Genomic DNA, 17,715 nt, shown 5'->3' with positions numbered 1-17,715 from the left:
GCGGCCCCCCCACCCCAAAGCACCTTGTCCCCATGTTGATGAGGACAAGGGCCTCTTCCCGACAACCCTGGCTGTTGGTTGTCGGGGTCTGCGGACGGGGGCTTATCGGAATCCGGGAGCCCCCTTTAATAAGGGGGCCCCCAGATCCCGGCCCCCCACCCTATGTGAATGAGTATGGGGTACATCGTACCCCTACCCATTCACCTAGGGAAAAAGTGTCAATTAAAAAAAAACACTACACAGATTTTTAAAGTAATTTATTAGACAGCTCCGGGGGTCTTCTTCCGACTTCGGGGGTCTCTCCGGTTCTTCTCCGCGCTCTCCGGGTCTTCTGCCGGGCTCCTCCGCTATTTTCTGCTCTTTTGCTATAGCGGAGGAGCCCGGTCTGCTGCCTTCTTCTCTTCGGGGGTCTCTCCGGTTCTTCTCCGCGCTCTCCGGACCTTCTGCCGGGCTCCTCCACTCTCTTCTGCTCTTTTGCCGCTCTTTTGCTATAGCGAAGGAGCCCGGTCTTCAATCTTCTGCCTTCTGCCTTCTGCTCTCTTCTCCTGATGTTGACACGACGCTCTCTGGGGCTGGAATGCACTCTGAGCGCTCCGCTCTGACTTATATAGGTGGTGACCACGCCCCCTTATGCCGTCACAGTCCCTGGGCATGCTGGGACTATGACGGCATAAGGGGGCGTGGTCATCGGGTGATAACCACGCCCCCTAAAACGTCACAGTCCCAGCATGCCCAGGGACTGTGACGGCATAAGGGGGCGTGGTCACCACCTATATAAGTCAGAGCGGAGCGCTCAGAGTGCATTCCAGCCCCAGAGAGCGTCGTGTCAACATCAGGAGAAGAGAGCAGAAGGCAGAAGGCAGAAGGCAGAAGATTGAAGACCGGGCTCCTTCGCTATAGCAAAAGAGCGGCAAAAGAGCAGAAGAGAGCGGAGGAGCCCGGCAGAGGGTCCGGAGAGCGCGGAGAAGAACCGGAGAGACCCCCGAAGAGAAGAAGGCAGCAGACCGGGCTCCTCCGCTATAGCAAAAGAGCAGAAAATAGCGGAGGAGCCCGGCAGAAGACCCGGAGAGCGCGGAGAAGAACCGGAGAGACCCCCGAAGTCGGAAGAAGACCCCCGGAGCTGTCTAATAAATTACTTTAAAAATCTGTGTAGTGTTTTTTTTTAATTGACACTTTTTCCCTAGGTGAATGGGTAGGGGTACGATGTACCCCATACTCATTCACATAGGGTGGGGGGCCGGGATCTGGGGGCCCCCTTATTAAAGGGGGCTCCCGGATTCCGATAAGCCCCCGCCCGCAGACCCCGACAACCAACGGCCAGGGTTGTCGGGAAGAGTCCCTTGTCCTCATCAACATGGGGACAAGGTGCTTTAGGGTGGGGGGGCCGCAGCGCGCCCCCTCCCCCAAGGCACCACCCCCCATGTTGAGGGCATGCGGCCTGGTACGGTTCAGGAGGGGGGGGGCGCTCGCTCGTCCCCACCCCCATTCCTGTCCGGCCGGGCTGCGTGCTCGGATAAGGGTCTGGTATGGATTGGGGGCGACCCCCCACGCCGTTTTTTCGGCGTAGGGGGTTCCCCTCAAGGTCCATACCAGACCCAAGGGCCTGGTATGCTCCTGGAGGGGGAACCCATGCCGGTTTTTTATTTAAAATTTGGCGCGGAGTTCCCCCTCAAGAACATCTGAGCACAAGTCGCGTGCCGAAGTCAGATCATGCAAGACGGCAATCCGACTTTGATCCGACTTCAATGATAGTCAATAGGCTGAAGTAGGATCAAAGTCGGACCAAAGTAGTACAGGGAGCATTTCTAAAGTCGGAACGACTTGTGTCGGACCAGTTAGGACGGCTCCCATAGGGAAACATTAAATTTCACACGTCATGCGACATGAGCTCCCAATGTCAGAGCGTTTGTCGGACCAGTGTGAACCCAGCCTTAAGGTGAAAACCTCCTGTGCTGCAGCTCCCCCTAGACCCCCACTTTTTCCTACCAGAGCTCAATCCGATCGAGTGATGTGCATGAGTGCAGCGGCTCCAGCCACTGTCGCTCTCCTCATTGGATAGATTATTATTATTATTATTTAAGGCACTTATATAGCGCCATCAGTTTACACAGAACTTTTCATATACATTGTACATTCACATCAGTCCCTACCCTCAAGGATCTTACAATCTAAGGTCCCTAACTCACATTCATATACTAGGATTGACTAGGATTGCATCGCTTCAACTGACAATTGCACGGTCATGCAATGCTGTACCCAAACAAAATTGATGTCCTTTTTTTTCCCACAAATAGAGCTTTCTTTTGGTGGTATTTGATCACCTCTGCGGTTTTTATTTTTTGCGCAAAAAAAGAGCGACAATTTTGAAAAAATAAAGCAACATGTTTTACTTTTTGCTATAATAAACATTCCCCCCAAAAATATAAAAAAAACAAGTTTCTTCCTCAGTTTAGGCCGATATGTATTCTTTTACATATTTTGGGTAAAAAAAAAAATCGCAATAAGCGTATATTGATTCGCTTCAGCAAAAGTTATCACGTCTACAAAATAGGGAATAGATTTATGGCATTTTTATTATGCCAGTCACAGACATTGGATGTTGAGCTCACTCAACCAAGGATTGAGGCTCAGGCATCCACACCTTTCCTCCAAAGTGTATCTGCCAGCTGCTGAGCTTCAAATTTCTAGCTCAGCCATTCCTTTCCTGAGGCACAGAACACCGGGGATTGGAGTGTGGGTGGGCAGACAGAGAGGTAAGGGTGGGAGGAGGAGGAGCAGATTGAGCGCTCTCTCCTCTCTGTACATACCTCCCAACATTTTGAAATGGGAATGAGGGACACCTACTAGCAAATGTATGCAGGTAAAGGACATGCCCCCTTAAATGAGAATTAACCCAAAAAAAAAGGTTAATTAAAAAGGTTAAATAAATTTTTTTTACTACTACTTTTCCTTTATATTGGCTTTTAAAATTTACAAATGCAGCAATTTAGAATATGGATGAAAGGTTTAGCACTAGAAAACACTTTTTGAAAGATTACAAGTGCATTTTATGTACAATTATATAAATCAGACCAAAATGAGGGACAGATGAGGAGGAAAGAGGGACAGAGGGACTTTGTTCAAAACAGTCTCTCGAAATCAGGGACAGTTGGGAGCTATGTCTATGCATAGGGGTGGGGTCCGTGAGCACACCTATGTACTTGGTGGTTGTGGCATAGCTCCAAACTGTCCCTGATTTGGAGCAAAGTCTCTGTCCCTCTTTCCTCCTCATTTGTCCCTCATTTTGGTCTGATCTATATAGTTGTATATAAAATTCACGTTTTAGCTTTCAAAAAGTGTCCCCCAGTGCTAAACCTTTCATCCAAATTCTAAATAGTTGCATTTGTAAATTTCAAAAGCCAATATAAAGGAATAGTAGTGATAAAAAAAAAAAGCCCTTGTGGGTTTAACTCATTTTTTTTAGGTTAATTCTCCTTTAAGGGGGTGTGGCAGAGGGCGTGTCCTATGCCTACATGCTTTTGCTAGTAGGTGTCCCTCATTTCCCTCTCAAAATGTTGGGAGGTATGGTTGTGGTACTCATTTACTTGGGAAACTGCAGTCCATTCTGAATCATGTATCCGGGTTTCAGGTGGTCTGAAACCCAGATACATGATTCAAATCCTGGACTGTCCGGGTCAATCCCCGACAGGTGGCATGAACCCTAGATCCTGCATGGGTGCCTCTAGGGAAAGCGGGCACCGGATGAAGAGGAGGGGCTTGGAGCATCAGCAGGGGGACCCAGAAGAGGAGGATCGGGGTTGCTCTGTGTAAAACCATTGCACAGAGCAGGTAAGTATAACATGTAAAAATAAAAATCAAAGGTTTACAAACCCTTTAATCTTAATAGTGCTGCAAGACATCTCTCATGACAGTATCCACCAACTGTGAAGGACTTCAGGGAAGATTTTTTTTAGCAGAAGCAGTCACCCGCATATAATTACATATATAATTAGTTACTAATATTAAGTATATGGTTCTGTGTTCCAAAATAATATTAATAATAATAATAATACACTTCAGCTTTATGAGGTCTTAGCTATTGGTCACTTATACCGTTTTTTTTTGTTTTTGTTTTTTTTTTATTAAATATATATGTCTCCATCAAATCCTCTACTATACAGATACAAGTTCTGCCCTTATCAAATATGGCCGCGCCGTTCACACGGCTGCTGACGTCATGCCTTACAGTGATTCATATTCTTATGAACACGTAGAAACATAGAAGGGCCCCATGGGTCCTTCCGTGCCGGGTGCTGTTCTATAGCGCCTGCCAAATAGGAAACCTATTATGCTTTGTTCTATGAGAGCTAAGCCGGCTGGAGAATTATTATCAGTCAGAGTATAGTACGATGTAGCTAGCGTGGTGGAAAACTTCTCTTGGTATTGCAGTTATGTCGATGAAATAGGTCAGGCGTGTTCTGGGGCAGCCTTGAAGTGAGGAAGCCTGCGCGGGTGACGTCGGTCCCGGTGTGGCAGCATCTTGTGTGGAGTGAGTGAGGAGAGGAGTGTGTACAAGATGTAAGTAATGGGGGGCTCTGAGAGGGGGAATGGTGGGGGTCATAGACGTTCAGGCACAGCTGGGCAGGAGTGGAGCGCCCAGTGCCTGCCCATGTCCTGGAATGTGGTGAAGCTGGCAGGGCAGGGGGGCTGCCATTGCTGTTTGCTCCAGTACTGTCACCTTACTCCTTCCTCTCCAGCAAGCTGACACTGAGTGTACCAGGCCCACATCCTGCAATGGCAGCTCCCACATGTCTGTCTGGGGCTCAGGCACACTATGGGCTGTGCTGAAGTCTATATGTAGCCACAGATATGGTTATGTAGTATATTGTATAATGTATGGAAGGGTTAACTCCCCCCCCCCCTTTATCTTTTGCTGCTTGTGTCTATTGGGGAAATTTCCCCTCATTTTCTGTCTCAAAGATGCAACAGGAAGTTAGAGGAAATTAGGGATGCACCTATACCGTTTTTTTTTTATCAGCGAGTACCGATAATTTGCGTCAACACAAAATAAATACGAGCACATCCCACTGCAAAGAATTGCATGTGATTTGAACAGGAATGCGGTGCGATTTCTTTTTTTTTCTTTTCCCCCCTCACCGCTGCTGTGTGTGTATAGAGAGGGAAGCACCATCTAGTGGGCAGTTTATTAACCACTTCAGCCCCAGACCATTTGGCTGGCCAAAGACCAGAGCACTTTTTGCGATTCGGCACTGCGCCGCTTTAACTGACAATTGCGCAGTCGTGCGACGTGGCTCCTAAACAGAATTGATGTCCTTTTTTTTCCCCACAAATAGAGCTTTCTTTTGGTGGTATTTGATCAACTCTGCGGTTTTTATTTAAAAAAAAAAAAAAAAAAAAAAGCGGCAATTTTGAAAAAAACGCATTTTTTTTACTTTTTGCTATAATAAATATCCCCCAAAAATATAAATTTTTTTTTTTCCTCAGTTTAGGCCGATATGTATTCTTCTACATATTTTTGGTAGAAAAAAATCTCAATAAGCGTTTATTGATTGGTTTGCACAAAAGTTATAGCTTCTACAAAATAAGGGATAGTTTTATGGCATTTTTATTGATTATTTATTTTTTTTTTTACTAGTAATGGCGGCGATCAGCGATTTTTATCATGACTGCGACATTATGGCGAACACATCGGACACTTTTGGCGCGATTTTGGGACATTCACATTTATACAGTGATCATTGCAATTAAAAATGCATTGATTACTGTGTAAATGTGACTGGCAGTGAAGGGGTTAACCACTAGGTGGTGCTGTAGGGGTTAAGTGTGTCCTAGGGAGTGATTCTAACTGTGGGAGGGAGGGGTTATGTGTGACACGATGCTGATCACCGCTCCTGATTACAGAGAGCTGTGATCAGTGTCCTGTCGCTAAGCAGAATGGGGAAATGCTTTTTTACATTAGCAGCTCCCCGTTCTTTCTCACCGTGAGACGATTGCGGGTATCCCCGCGGACATAGAGTTTGCGGGACCCGCGATCACGGTCACGGAGCTCCCGGCGGTGCGCCCGAAAGCCGCCTCTTAAAGGGCCACGTACAGGTACGTTAATCTGCCTGTACGTGACCTTCTGCCACAGTATATCTGCATGAGGTGGTCGGGAGCGGTTAAAAAATGTTTTAAAGTGATTGGAAAGTCTTGTTTTTTTCCCTATAAAACTAAACACATGTTATACTTATCTGCTCTGTTGCAGTGGATTTGCACAGAACAGCCTGGATCCTCCTCTTCCCGGGTCCGTCTTCTGGGATCCTGACCCCTCCCACCTGTTGAGTGCCCCACAGCAAGCAGCTTGCTCTGGGGGCACCCAAGCCGAGTCAAAGCTCCCCTGGCCCAGCCCCTCTCTCCCCTGATTGGCTAGCTGACTTTGATTGACAGCAGCAGGAGCCAATGGCGCCGCTGCTGTGTCACAACCAATCAGAAAGGAGAATCTCGGATGGCTGAGACATTTGTGGATATCGCTGGACAGAGAGGGACCTCAGGTAAGTGTTAGGAGGGCTGCTGCACACAGAAGGCTTTTTATCTTAATGCATAGAATGCATTAAGATAAAAAAACCTTCTGCCTTTACAAGCACTTTAACTTACATTAACCACTTGACACTCGCGCTATAGCTAAAATACGTACATGGACGTCCTTGGGACTCGGCTCGTCACAGATCAGGGTAAAGGGCCAATGACAGCGATGCCCTTTATCACGTGATCAGCTGTCAGCCAATGACAGTTGATCACGGAATTAAACAGAAGCTGGTTACTGGCTTTTTTTTTTTCTTCACGCTGTCAGCGTGAAGAAAAGAAAGCATTTAAGCGGCTTCTGTTAGATGGACATCGGCCCCCTTACTGCTCACCAGTGCTGCTAATCAGTGCCACCTATCATTGCCCACCAGTGTCTTCTATCATTGCCCATCAGTACTGCTAATCATTGCCCATCAGTGCTGCTGAGCAGTGCCCATCAGTGAAGGAGAAACATTACCAGTTTGCAAAATTTTATAACAAAATATGAAAAATGTTTTGTTAATTTTTTTTTTTTCAAAATTTTTGGTCTTTAATAAAAAAATAAAAAAAACAGCAGTGAGTAAACACCACCAAAAGAAGGTCTATTTGTGTGAAACAAATGATAAAAATGTCATATGAGTACAGTGTTGCATGACCACGCAATTGTCAAGTGTGACAGCGCTGAAAATTGGCCTGGGCAGGAAGGAGGGTGTAAGTGCCCAGAAAGCAAGTGGTTAAATACATTTCTGCTCAAATGCAAACCCTGCATAGGTGTCCCACCAATGATGGCAAATCACGGCCGCTGGAGGAGAAGTTCCGGGATCCCAGTGGGTATAGGGCGGAAGTGATGTCACCTTGGGAGGGGGGGGCGCCTCTATATCTCCTCCAGTCCCGTGAGCACCTCCAGCGGCTGTGATTTGCTATGGTAAACGGGATGGGGACACTATGGAGATTTTTCATTTGACCAGATATGTACTTAAAGAGGAGCTCCAGGCTTCTTCGGAAAAAAATAAGTTAGCAGCTACAAATACTACAGCTACTGACTTTTAATATTAGGTCACTTACCTGTCCAGAGATCCCGCGGTGTCTTCACCCGAGCCAATTATTTAATCGGTTCTCGGGCTTCATAGCCGGTTCCCTGCTGGGCTTTGTAAATGGCCCGGCAGAAGGAGAAGGGGGACTTCCAGATGAACTCGCTCCCAGAGTTCTGGAAACAACTTTAAGGGCCCTTCTGCTACATTTCTTTGAAAATAACCCACATTGGTGTATATTATTTAGTCTGTAAGAAGGTTATAGAATCCATGAACTATGGTGTATATATCCGAAAATTGATCAATCCTGATGCACTCTCATTTCTTGAGAGCCGAAAACGCCAGGACAGAAATGTTCCCCACATGTCCCCTTTTTGGAATTTATTTAGTAAGAGGAATGACAAGTTTTTTGCAGTAGTAATTTTTGTGTCACAATTTTTTTTGTAAGCAAAGAAATGTAAAAAAATAGTTTATTTCACTTTTATTTTTTATATACATACTGTCACCAGTGCAGTACAGTGTCGTATAACTGGTATAGCGGTGATCAGAAACACTGGTGACAGTATGTAAAAAAAAAAAATAAACACATTTCAAAAATTATATTCACTTTTTAAAAAAAAAAAAATTATTACAATCTTTTTTTAACTCGCTGTGATCAGAGCACATTATGATTGCTTATACCAGTGAATTTCACTGATATAAGCAACCATTTTCACTGAATGAAATGGATTCATTCAGTGTGTATTGTTGTGATTAGCGTTGATTGGCCACAGCTAATCACATGGTACAGATGGGCTGTGATCACTGTGACCAATCACAGCTAACAACACAATTGTACACAATGAATGGCATGAATCAAAGCCATTCATTGTTTACAGTTGGCATGTGATCTGCTGTGATTAAACAGGTGGTACCGGCAGCGGCCGGTACACTGATCAGCCATTGGCTGTGTCCACTGACAGATCACGCCGCAGCGCAACCCTTGTGGTGCACACGAGGTGTTTTCCGGGAGGACGTCATATGATGTCCACCTAGGACGTCAAACCCCAAAAGCACATTAAAAACTGATCAGTGTGGAAGTGCTGTAAGGGTTTGTTTACATTAGCAGTTGGGTGACAGTAAAATCACATGACTGAGCCTTTTTTTTTACTTTCCCTCAACTGCACCCCCCCCTCTTTTTTTACTGGAATGCTGCGGCCACAAAGCAAGTTATACTCCGGATGTAAGCACAGCTTGTGTTTATATGTGAGCTTTGCCCCCTTCTGCCCCTGCCACGATCCTCCCTATCTTTTTCATTTTTTTGGAGCTGGTGTTTCTCCTGCCTGGTCCTGTAAGTCAGACTTCTCTCACTGACCACCAACTAAATCAGGGCACACTGATCAGCATGAGGAGCACAAAGATCACTATTGAGCAGGTAAAAAATCTGTAGAAACATCAGCACGTTTAGGTGTTTTCTATTGTTTATTATAGAAAAGTCAACATCCAACTTACACAGATCAGCCATAACTTTATGACCACGGGTAAAGTGAATACCATTGATTATCCCGTAACAATGGCCTCAAAATTTGGTGGGATATATAAGGCAGAAAGTGAACATGTTGTTCTCGAAGTTGATGTGTTGAGAGCAGAAAAAAATGGGAATCAGTTTGCTGTGTATGGGGCTTCGTCACCTCAAACCGGTCAGGGTGCCCATGCTGTCCCGTGTCCACAGCCAAAAGCGCTTACAATGGGCACGTGACCATTAGAACTGGACCAAACAGCTAGAGCTGCACAATTAATCGTTAAAAAATCGTGATCTCGATTCCCCTTTCCTGACGATCTCTCCTGCAGAGGTTGCCGATTCTTTCATATAACAAGTGGAGAGACTATCGGCTCACTCAGCTGTCAAAAGAAAGCATCCAGGCATTCTGCCAAGTCTTTAACTTGATACATTTTAACTAAGCTTCCTTCTATGGCCCCTTTCACACGGGACGGATCTGTGTTGATCCGCCCCGTGTTTATCCGCTGCTCAGCGGGGATCGCTCCGCTTTCCCCAGCTGAGCAGGCAGATGACAGGGCGGGACCCGCACACTGTGCAGGGACCGCCCTGTCAGATCTCCGCTCTCCCCTATGGGGGATCGGAGGAACACGGACCGTCTGTCCGTGTTCCTCCGATCCGCTCTGCAGACGGATAGAAAAATAGGATTTTCTTCCGTCCGCAGAATCGGACGAGAGCGGAGGCGGACGACATCGGGTGTTAGCGGATGTACATCCGCTGACACCCGCTATCCCATAGGGATGCATGTATGTCCGTATTTCATCCGAAAACGGATGGATGAAATACGGACATACTGTCCGCATGTGTGAAAGGGGCCTTAGATCAAAGGGAAAGAACTTCTGTGTAAATAAATAAGCCAGGCAGTCTGCCAAGTTTTCAACAAAGTGTAAATGCAGGAAGTTTAACCACTTAAAGTCTAAATCTTTTTCTGACACTTTCTTAAGTTAAAATCAGTATTTTTTGCTAGAAAATTACTTGGAACCCCCAAACATTATATATAATTTAGCAGAGACCCTCGGGAATAAAATGGCAATTGCTGCAATATTTTATGTCACACTGTATTTGCCCGGCGGTCTTTCAGATGCAATTTTTTGGGAAAAAATACACTTCAATGAATAAAAAAAAAAAAAAAAACAGTAAAGTTAGTCCAGTTTTTTTTTTTTTTTTTTGTTTTAATGTGAAAGATGATGTTACGCCGCGAGAATCGTGATCTATCTTCTAAGCAAAAAAATTGTGATTCTCAATTTAGCCAGAATCGTGCAGCTCTACACAGAGCAATGGAAGATGGTGGCCTGGTATGATAAATCACGTTTCATTTACGACATGAATGGCCGGGTACATTGCTTACCTGGGTAAGAGATGGCACCAGGATGCAGTATGGGAAGAAGGCAAGCCAGCAGAGGCAGTGTGATGCTTTGGGCAATGTTCTGCTGGGAAACCTTGGGTCCTGCCATTCATGTGGATGTTACTTGACATGTACCACTTACCTAAAATTCATGCCCACCAAGTACACTTCTTCATGGAAGCAGTATTTCGCTGCCTGCTTCCAGGATTAGGGCGCGAGTGCTCCCCGCTGACACCTGCTGTGATTGTACACAGCAGGAATCAGTCAGCAAGTTCCGGTCAATAATAGGATGGGACCTGCTGATTGGCTGTGTCCATTCACAGCAAAGAGCTCTTGACTCACAATTAACACAAAGTTCTGTACAGGGGGAATGATCTCTGTTTCTTATCTCTGAAAAGCAGGGATAAGAAACAAAGAGATCTGTAGTAAAAAGCAACACGCATTACATATTGTTAGGCACACATTTAACCCCTCGATTGTCCTAGATGTTAATCCCTTCCCAGCCAGTGTCGTTGTGACAGTGTATGGTATTATCACAGATCACTATATTAATGTCAGTGGCAATCAGTTTCTCCCAACGTCATTCAGTTTTAGGTTGCCCACCGCACTATTGCAGTCCCATTATAGGTGGCTGATTGCAGTCATTCGTAGTATTAAAAAAAAAATAGTGTATTTATACTGTATACATACAGTATATATACCATAGTTTGTAGGCACTATAACCTTTACACAAAATAAAACATTTATAATTATTGTTTTTTATTTCTTTTATCAAAGACATGTAGCAGAATACATATTGGCCAAAATGTATGAAGTTTTTTTTTTTTATATGTTTTATAGTAAAAAGTATTGATTTTTTTTTTTTTTTCAAAATTTTCTGTCTTTTTTTTATATTGCAAAAAATAAAAAACAACAGTGGTGATCAAATACCATCAAAAGAAAGCTCTATTTGTGTGAAAAAAAATTATATAAATTTCCTCATGGTACAGTGTTGCATGACCGAGCAATTACCAGTTAAAATAGCGCAATGCTAAATGGCAAAAATGGTCTGGTCATGAAGGGGGTAAAACCTTCCAGAGCTCAAGTGGTTAGGGGACCAAACTGTCCATCAAAACTGTTGCTGTGACTGTTTTTAAAATGTTAGCTATTTTATTATCTGTAATAATCTGTCTAAAAGCTAGCCACTTTCTTATCACAAAATACGATTTTGCAAAGCTATAAAAGTTATTTATGATCAGAGAAACTGAAACACATCATCAGTCATAACTTTATGGCCACCTACCTAATACTGAGTAGGTCCCCCTTTTGCCACCAAATCTGCCCTGACCTGTTGGGACATGGACACCCCTAGACCTCTGAAGGTATGCTGTGTTATCTGGTACCAAGCCATCAGCAGCAGATTCTTTTAAGTCCTGTAAATTGCGAGGTGGGGCCTACATGGATCAGACTTGTTTTTTCAGCATATCCTACAGATGCTTAATTGGATTGAGATCTGGAGAATTTGGTGGAAAAAGTCATCACCTCAAGCTTGTTGTGTTCCTCAAACCATTCTTGCAGTGTGCATTATCCTGCAGAAAGAGGCCACCGCCATCAGGGAAATATCTGTTCCATGAAGGAGTGTACTCTGTCAGCAACAATGTTTAGATAGGTGGTACAAGTCGAGTAACCTCTAAATGAATGGCAGGACCCGAGGTTTCCCAGCAAAACATTGCCCAAAGCATCACACTGCCTCTGCCTGCTTGCTTTCTTCCCATACTCCATCCTTATACCATCTCTTCCCTGGGCAAGCGAAGTGCCCAGCCATCCACATAATGTAAAATATATATATTTTTTTTTATCAGACCAGGCCACCTTCTTCCATTGCTCCAGGGTTTCAGTTCTGATACCCACGTGCCCATAGTAGGCGTTTTTGGCTGTGGACACTGGTCAGCATGGGCACCCTGACCACTCTGTGGCTACGCAGCTCCGTAGACCACAACGATGCGCTGTGTGTTCTGATACCTTTCTTTTGGAATCTGCATTATCTTTTTCAGCAAATTGAACCACAGTAGCTCTTCTATTGGATTGGACTACCCGGGCCAGCCGTCCCCATGTACATCACTGAGCCTCGGCCACCCATGAATGACCTATTTACTGGTTTATCTTCCTTGGCCCTGACCACTGCAGACAAGCAACTTCCTACAAGAGCTGCTGTTTTGGAGTTGCTCTGACCCAGTCATCTTGCCGTTACAATTTTGCCCTGGTCAAAATTTCTCAAATCATTACGCTTGCCCTTTTCATTTATACTGTCAACACATTAACTTCAGGGACAACATGTTCACTTGCTGCCTAATATATCCCACCTACATTCAGGTGCCATTGTAACAAGTTAATTATTGTTCACTTTTTACCTTCCAGTGATCATAATTAGGGCTGAAACAACTAATCGATTAATCGACAACTAATCGATTATGAAATTAATCGATTACTATTTTCATAATCGATTAATCAGCCAGTAACATAATGGGGTTAAAAATAATAAAATTAGCCCTTTATAGTACAAAAAGAGCAAATAATCGCTACTGTAAATATTACTTTCACAGTTCTACAGTAAAAAAATGAACCCCTTACAGTAGTGATCATTTGCTTTTTTTGTACTATAAAGGGCTCATTTTAGTTTTTTTTTAACCCCATTATGTTACTAAACATTTTAGACCTGTATTACATCTTTGTGTTTTTTGGTGCTTTTTGCAGAAACACACTACAATTCATTTAACATGGTTTTCTATGGGACACTTTCACAACTATACTTTTTTTCAGCCGCTGCATATTTGGAAAGGGTCAGGGACTTTTTTTTTTTTTAACGCAAAACGGTGCTTTTTTGGTTCAATATACTTCAACGGAGAAGCTGCAGAAAAGCATGTAATTCGTTTTTGCAACAAATTGGCCAAAAAACTGTATTTCTCTTCTAATAGTGTATATATAGTATATCTCTTCTGTCTGTTATTCTCAGAGTGGATTTAATATTTTGCTCCCTAACCATATAGTTGTTTATATTTACCACTGCATAGAGATATTTAAGAATACATTGTTTTTTTTTTTAAACTTTACATACTAACTAAATTATACACCACACTTTTTTTTAAGGTTATTAACCGATTAATCGATTAATCGAAACAATAATCGACCAACTAATCGATTATGAAAATAATCGTTAGTTGCAGCCCTAATCATAATGTTATCACTGATCCATGTATAGCTGTGTAAGAGATAACATCATGGTCTTCAATGTGTTTTGCTGATAAACCCTCAGGAATGAACAAGGAGTCAACACTACTGTTTTAGCTGTCTGCTAGTAAATATGGCGCTAGGTGAAAACCTGATTCCAGCTGAATAAGTGTACATTCATATATTCATTATCAGGGTGTTCTGGGGAATTGAATAATAAACTATAAACCTACTTAAACTTTGAAGTGTAATGCTAGTCAAGCGGTAGGGATTAAGTAGTTGAACCCTGTAGACAGCATTATAAAGATTTGCTTTGGTTGCGCTACACATACCCTGTTTACCCCAAAAAATAAGACCTAGCGTGAGGTTCTGGGATGGCTGCAATATAAGCCCTACCCCAAAAATAAGCGCTAATTAAAGTCCTTGTAAAAACACGTAATCTGTCCTGTAAAAAGAGTATATAATGTGCAGTGTGTTTCTTTGTATAACTTTATTGTGGAAAATACCTTACTTACAGCGCCGCTGGGCATTCACGTGACCCTCCAGAGCTCTTCTCCTCCCGGCTGAGGTCAGCAGCCCCTCCCTCTGCAGTGCTCACAGCGGGACTGACGTCAGCGGGGATCTCGGCCTCTCCCTCTGCAGTATTTGGAGCGGGGAAGAAGAGCTCCGGCGAGTCACGTGAGCCCCAGCGCCGCTTTAAAAAAAGTTGATTTCCACAATAAAGTTACACAAGGAGACATTCTGCACATTACATAATTTTTTTACTGAACGGATTACATGTTTTTACAAGGTCTTTAGGGCTTGTTTTTGGGATTACAGAATTTCACAATGCTAACTCCTGAGCTGACGGGGAGGAACTTTTTTGTACATACTGTAAATAAATAAGACCTCTCCTGAAAATAAGCCCTAGTGTGTTTTGTCTAGCCAAGTCTAGGGACTCCTACTTGGCTTGCAGTCTGACTTTTTGCAGCATTGGAAATAACTAGACACTTGTCTTATTTTCAAGATCTTTTCCCTGATTAGCTGCACTCAGTGGTCTAGCAAAGGGAGATTTAAATGTACATAGTAATCAGCAGAAGTCATCAAATTACATTTTTATGTAATGTTTTAGCTGATTGAAATGTTTTATTCGAAAGATATCGCTTTAGAATAGTCAGAAGGCATTTATGCAAAATTGGATGCTGTTATGTTAACTACTTCAGTACCAGCCTGTAAATCCCCTTCATTACCAGGCCATGTTTCAGTTTTCAGTACTGTGGTAGTTTGACTGAATATTACTCGGTTGTGCAACAATCAGCCCAAATACACGCTGATGTGACAGTTAGCATTCCATGATTTTTGAAACTGTTAAAATGATGGTTATTTCTGTTTTTATGTACTGGTTGCATACAATTGGAGGATAATGATGAAGGGTTAAATTACAGATGTGCAGGATAAGGGAGGTAGGAATTAATTTACAGGTCACATAGAGAGGCAAATGGAAGATAAGAAATATAGGAGCCATCTGAGTACAGCTCTGTTCACTGACAATAATGGGCACGCTTGCCTCCAGAGGGCTATTTCTGGAGTAGCGTTTACAAAAGTCTGTCCAAAAATAGATCCACCTCCTTTTTTTTTTTTTTTTTTTGTACAGTGGTAGAAGAGTGGCTAAACTTCAGGCAAACAGGTGAAATACATATAAGGGAGCTATTTTACCTTCTAAAGCAGGGGTCTCAAACTCAAATTGCCTGAGGGCCACGTGACAAGTTTTCATATCCCATGGGGGCCGCATGCAAACTTTCAAAACTTCAAAAACATTAAACTATACCAGCAATAATATACTATACTATACCCAGCACTGGTGTCAGCAGATGCATTATTAACCCCCAGCACTGGTGTCAGTAAACGCATTATTAACCCCCAGCATTACCCCCCACACTGCACAAATAGCCCCACACTCCATAAAATACCCCCCACACTACACAATTACCCCCCACACTACACAATCACCCTCCACACTGCATAAAATACCCTCCACACTGCACAAATTTCTACCCCAGTCACCCCACTAAGGACTTTGCCTCAGTGTGATGGCTCACTCACCTCTCCTGGCAGTCAGGATCATCTGCCTCCTGAGTCCTCTTCTCCTGGCTTCCACACAGGTCTAGTGACAGGGGACCCAGAGAACACAATCTCCCGCCCTGAGGTGGCAGCAGGACCCTGGATCGGGGCTCTGGTTGATCGTCAATGCCTAGGTGGGCAGATCGATGAGCGGATCCTTGCTCCGCTTCTTCCTCTGCTCTGTTCTCTCTCTGGGCTGCAGCAGCGTGCAGCGGAGAGGACAGAGGAGATGGAGAGGTAATGCTCTTTGGCGCCTCCCCCTCTGCGGTGCCTGGGTGCAGTTCAAAAAGATGTCCTGGATAGAGGTCGACCGATATGGGTTTTTCTCTGGCCGATGCCGATATTTAGAAATGGGGGCGGCCGATGGCTGATATATGATGCCGATTTTTGTGGCCGATATTTTAGGCCGATTTAAAAAAAAAAAAAAACCTCACCCACTCCACTCCTCCCTACTTGCTCCTGTCACTGTACCACACACTTGATGTCCTCAGTACAGATGTCACTGGTTGACTGTGGCAGGTGGCACTGGTTGTCTTAGGCAGGTGGCACTGATTGGCAGGTGGCACAGATTGGCAATGGCACTGGAAGGTGGCACTGGCAGGCATTGGCAAGTGGCACTGGTTTGGAACTGGCAGGTGGCACTGGCAGGCACTGGTTAGCATTGGCAGTGGCACTGGTTGGCAATGGCAGGTGGCACTGATTGGTGGTGGCACTGGTTGGAGGTGGCACTGGTTGGCGGTGGCACTGGTTGGCGGTGGCACTGGTTGGCGGTGGCGCTGGTTGGAGGTGGCAGGTGGCACTGGCAGACTGGTTGGCACTGGCAGGTGGCACTGATTGGCAGTGGCACTGGCACTGGTTGGCACTGACAGGTGGCACTGATTGGTGATGGCACTGGCAGGTGGCACTGGCAGGTTTCACACTGAGCGGAGTGTAACTGTCTGTGAAACTGGCAAGTAACAGAGAGGAGCTGTCCACACTCAGCGCTTGATGCTTGTGTGAAACTGACACGTAACACAGAGGAGAGAGACAGAGGGATCTGTCAGAATTGAGGTTGATGTCGGGGGTGGGCGGGACCCAGCAGCTATCAAACACCAGCCAATGATTGGGCTGCTTAAGAAAAGGGGTGGGCCACATACACGTAGCGGCCCACCCAGATCCTATTGGCTGGTGTTTGATAGCTGCTGGGTCCCGCCCACCCCGGCCGGGTCCCGCCCACCCCCGACATCAACCTCAATTCTGACAGATCCCTCTGTCTCTCTCCTCTGTGTTACGTGTCAGTTTCACACAAGCATCAAGCGCTGAGTGTGGAGAAGGGAGGAGGAACGGCGGCCAGTGTTATATTTCGGCCTAATGGCCAAATATCGGTCGACCTCTAGTCCTGGATCGGCCCTGCCTGCGGGCCAATTTTAACCGATCCGCGGGCCGCACATGACCCGCGGGCCGGTGCTTTGAGACCCCTGTTCTAAAGGATTTGTATTTTTGTAAAACCAGTTCTGAAAATTATACAGCACAACCATTGTATTTACTACCATCGTTGAGATATTCTATTGTTTTTCTGTAACAGGAAGTAGTGACCCAGAAAGCAATAAAATACCTGGCAAAGTTTCTAACCCTTTTCCCAATCTAACAAAATTGGAGAGTTTAGTCTTAAAGTGGTTTTAAGGGCTCAAGGTTTTCTTGTCTTCATGCATTCTATGTGTGCCGCTTCCTCTCCCTCCTATACTGACCTGAGCCCCATCACGATCCCGCAATGTGCACGGGAGCCTTGGCTCTCTGAGTTCTCTCCCTCCTCATTGGCTGAGACAGCAGTGGGAGCCATTGGCTCCTGTTACTTGCAATCACAGCCAGTGAGCCATTGAGAAGAGAGAGGGTGCTAAGCTAAGCTGCAGCTCTGTGTCTGTGCTCTTGCTTGGATGCCCCACAGCAAGCTGTTTGCTGTGTGGGACTTGGCAGGA

General features: G+C 44.7%; 1 protein-coding gene across 1 annotated transcript in view; it reads left to right on the top strand.

Moving 5' to 3' along the window:
• The first annotated feature begins 4,422 nt into the window (after nucleotides 1-4,422).
• Nucleotides 4,423-17,715, top strand: part of UFM1 (ubiquitin fold modifier 1) — a 66,916-nt gene continuing 53,623 nt past the window's right edge. The window contains exon 1 of the mRNA XM_073613283.1: nucleotides 4,423-4,557. Within this exon, the coding sequence (XP_073469384.1) occupies nucleotides 4,556-4,557 (2 nt within the window). The 5' untranslated portion in view covers nucleotides 4,423-4,555. The remainder of the gene's footprint in view (nucleotides 4,558-17,715) is intronic.

This window comes from Aquarana catesbeiana, linkage group LG02 (genome assembly GCF_042186555.1).
Source record: "Aquarana catesbeiana isolate 2022-GZ linkage group LG02, ASM4218655v1, whole genome shotgun sequence".
Taxonomy (NCBI): domain Eukaryota; kingdom Metazoa; phylum Chordata; class Amphibia; order Anura; family Ranidae; genus Aquarana; species Aquarana catesbeiana.
Note: the sequence above shows the minus strand (reverse complement) of the source record. Positions and strands in the feature narration are given on the sequence as shown.